Genomic DNA, 3,712 nt, shown 5'->3' with positions numbered 1-3,712 from the left:
CAGCCTTGACCTGCTGGGCTCCGGTGATCCTTCTGCCTCAGCCTTCCGAGTAGCTGGAACTACAAGTGCACGCTACCACGCCCAGCTAATTTTTTTTATTTATTGTAGAGACGAGGTGTCGCCAAGTTGCCCGGGCAGGTTTTGAACCCGCAGGCTCAGGCAATCCACTAGCCTTGGCCTTCCAGAGTGCTGGGATTACAGGCTGAGCCACTGAGCCTGGCCTGCTGTGATTCACTTTCATGCTTCTGACCTGTGCCATCTGAGCTGTGATCGCATAGCTCTTCACTTTAAAATAGTGAAGTTTAGTTTTCTTTTAGTTTTATCTGATTGTGAAATGCCTGATGACTTTTCTTAACCCCAGCCACATCCTGTCCCAGGGAAGCTGGGTCTGTGGCGACTCCTTGACTTCTGAATCCTCTTCCCACAAATCCCAGGTGCACTGGGCATGATGCTGGGCCTGTGCTATCGGATAAGCTGTGTGTTATTCCTGCTGCCATACTGGTACGTGTTTCTCCTGGACAAGACATCATGGAACAACCACTCCTACCTGTATGGTCTGTTGGCCTTTCAACTGACATTCGTGAATGCAAATCACTACTGGTATGAGTCTGGGGGAACACGGGAGGGGTTGGCTGGGTGAGGATGGTTACCAGATATAGGGTTCAGGCGAATTCTAGAATTTGCCTCAACTAACATATTTTCAACCACTTTGATTTGGATGGACTTGGGATGGGGAAGGGCCAGCTAGTTGGGGCATTTGGGATGACAGAAAGCAAAATGGCTCCATCACACCCCTTCACTCTTGCAACATCTCCGCAGGTACCTTGGTTTATCCTCTTTCTGTAGTGAGAAGAGAAAACTAAAGCCAGACAACTGTTTTCGGATCCTCCAAGGGTGGTCATGTGGAGGAGGGAGCAGGCTTTCTCTGTGTGTGCCCAGAGGGGCAGAATTAGAGCCAAGAGTAGAAGCTGCTGTGAGTAGCCAAGCTGATGTGAGGAAGAGAGCATGTCAGGAGAAGAGGGCCTGCCAGGGCTGAGCATTGCTGTCCTGGACTTGGGTGGCCATCTCTTTTCTTTTTTTGTGAGTTGGAGTCTCACTCTGTCGCCCAGGCTGGAGTGCAGTGACACACTCACGGCCAGTGCAGTCTCGACCTGCTGGGCTCAGGTGATCCTTCCTCCTCAGCCTTTTGAGTAGCTGGAACTACAGGCATGCACCACCATGCTCGGCTAATTTTTTTATTTATTGTAGCGATCAGTCTCACAAAGGTGCCCAGGCTGGTCTTGAACCCGTGAGCTCAGGTAATCCTCTCACCTTGGCTTCCCAAAGTGCTGGGATTATAGGCATGAACCACTGCGCCTGGCCTAGGTGACCATCTCTTAGGGAGGTGGAGAAGGGATTTGGAGACAGGATGGCAAGGCAGATTCCCTTAAGGATTCTTCACGTTGTTAAGTGAAAAACAAACACTGGTGTCAGTAAAAGGAGTATAGGGGGAAAAATCTCAAACACTGAGTTCATGAACAGTTAGTGTTTCATCTGCTAATGCACACATACAGATACCCCTTTTATAAAACTTTCAACTCTTTCAGAATGGCCAACTCTGATCCTAGAGAATTCAGAGGCACTTTTGGCAGAATATCTCTGAAAAATTCCATTTTGATTTCTTTGTACATTTTGAAAAGATGTGACTCAAGCCTGTCACTTTGGTAGGCCAAGGTGAGAGAATTGCCTGAGATCAGGGGTTCTAGACCAGCCCGGGCAACTTGGTGAGACCTCGTCTCTACAATAAATCAAAAACTTAGTTGGGCGTGGTGACACATGCCTGTAATTCCGGTTACTTGGAAGGCTGAGGTTGAAGGATCGCCTGAGCCCAATGGGTTGAGGCTGCAGTGACTGTGAGTAAACCACTGCACTCCAGCATGGGACAGGCACTATACTAAAATTTAACATTTTTTCTCATTACCATTCTTTGAAAGGGTTGGGATGGTGGCGTGTGCCTGTAATCCCAGCTCTGGAAGGCCACGGTAGGAGGATCATTTGAACCCAGGAGTTTGAAACCAGTCTGGGCAACATAACGAGACCTCGTCTCAAAAAAAAAAAAAAAACCCCAACAAACCAACCCTATGAGGTCCATAGTACTGCTTTTATTTATTTCTTATATATATATATATATATATATTTTTTTTTTTTTTTTTTAATTTTTTATTTTTTTAAGTTGGAGTCTCACTCAGTCACCCAGACTGGAGTGCAGTGGCCGCTCCTGGCCACCTCAGCCTAGACCTGTTGAGCTCCGGCAATCCTTCCGCCTCAGCCTTCCAGGTAACGGAACTACAGGCACGCGCTACCATGCCCAGCTAATTATTTTTATTTATTGTAGAGATGAGGTCTTGCCAAGTTGCCTAGGCGGGTCTCGAACCCGCGGGCTCAGGCAATTCACTCACCTCAGCCTCCCAAAGCACGGAATTACAGGCTGAGTATTTTTTAGATGAAGCAGCTAACTCTTAGAGAAATAAAGGATTTGCCCAAATTCATACAGCAGTTAAAGATGGAATTGAGCCAAGTTCGGTGGCTCAGCCTGTAAGGTCAGCACTTTGGGAGGCTGAAGTGAGTGGATTGCCTGAGCCTGCGGGTTCAAGACCCGCCTGGGCAACTTGGCGAGACTTCATCTCTACAATAAATCAAAAATTAGCCGGGCGTGGTTGCGTGTGCCTGTAGTTCCAGCTACTTCGGAGCCCAGCAGGTCGAGGCTGCGGTGGCCGGGAGTGGCCACTGCACTCCAGTCTGGGTGACAGAGTGAGACTCTAACTCAAAAAAAAAAAAAAAGAGATGGAAGTGAGTCCATGTGTTCTTGACTGCAGAGTCCAGTGCTCTTGACCCCAAGTATAAGCTGCCCCTTTCCAGCTTCTACTTTTTGAAAATCTGCTTTGCTTCTGTTTCTCCAGAATGTATCTGGTGTTAGTACTTGGGTTTATCTGTTCCTTTCTGCGATTCAAGCTGTTAGCAGGTGTCCTCTCACACTGATCCTGGCATCCAGGCCTATAAAATGTTAGTTTGTGCTACACGTTTTTTTTGCTGTTGAGTGTTTCTAAATTGTTATCGTGTGTTTGTTTATAACTTTTTATCTTAAATATGTGGGGATTATATTTTATTTTTTGAGTCAGAGTCTTACTCTATTGCCCAGGAGTGTAGTAGCATGCTCACAGCCACTGCAGCCTCTATCTGCTGGGCTCAGGCGATCCTTCCACCTTAGCCTTCCAAGTAGCTGGAACTGTAGGCATGCGCCACCATGCCCCACTAATTTTATTTATGATAGAGAGGAGGTCTCACCAAATTGCCCAGGCTGGCCTCGAACCTGTGGGCTCAGGCAGTCCCCTCACCTCGGCCTCCCAAAGTGCTGGGATTATAGGTGTGAGCCACCATACCCAGCTAATTTTTTTTTTTAATTGTAGAGGTGAGGGATTACCAAGTTGCCCAGGCTGGTCTTGAACCCCCTTGTCTCAGGCAATTCTCTCGTCTTGGCCTCCCGGAGTGCTGGGATTACAGCTTGAGCCACTGTGCCTGACCATCTTCAATTTTTTTTTTTTTTGAGTTGGAGTCTCACTCTGTCACCCAGACTGGAGTGCAGTGGCACGTTCCGGGCCACCGCAGCCTCGAGCTGCTGGGCTCTGGCGATGCTTCCGCCTCAGCCTTCCAAGTAGCTGGAACTACAGGCGCG

At 48.1% G+C, this 3,712-nt stretch overlaps 1 protein-coding gene across 1 annotated transcript in view; it reads left to right on the top strand.

Annotated features, from left to right (window-relative positions):
* GGCX (gamma-glutamyl carboxylase) overlaps positions 1–3,712 on the top strand; it is a 15,227-nt gene that overhangs the window by 3,129 nt on the left and 8,386 nt on the right. Inside the window, exon 3 of the mRNA XM_008048732.2 lies at positions 435–600. Coding sequence (XP_008046923.2) covers positions 435–600 — 166 coding nt within the window. The remainder of the gene's footprint in view (positions 1–434; positions 601–3,712) is intronic.

Source organism: Carlito syrichta, unplaced genomic scaffold (genome assembly GCF_000164805.1).
Source record: "Carlito syrichta isolate Samal-C Ts95f unplaced genomic scaffold, Tarsius_syrichta-2.0.1 Scaffold126553, whole genome shotgun sequence".
NCBI classification, from domain to species: domain Eukaryota; kingdom Metazoa; phylum Chordata; class Mammalia; order Primates; family Tarsiidae; genus Carlito; species Carlito syrichta.
Note: the sequence above shows the minus strand (reverse complement) of the source record. Positions and strands in the feature narration are given on the sequence as shown.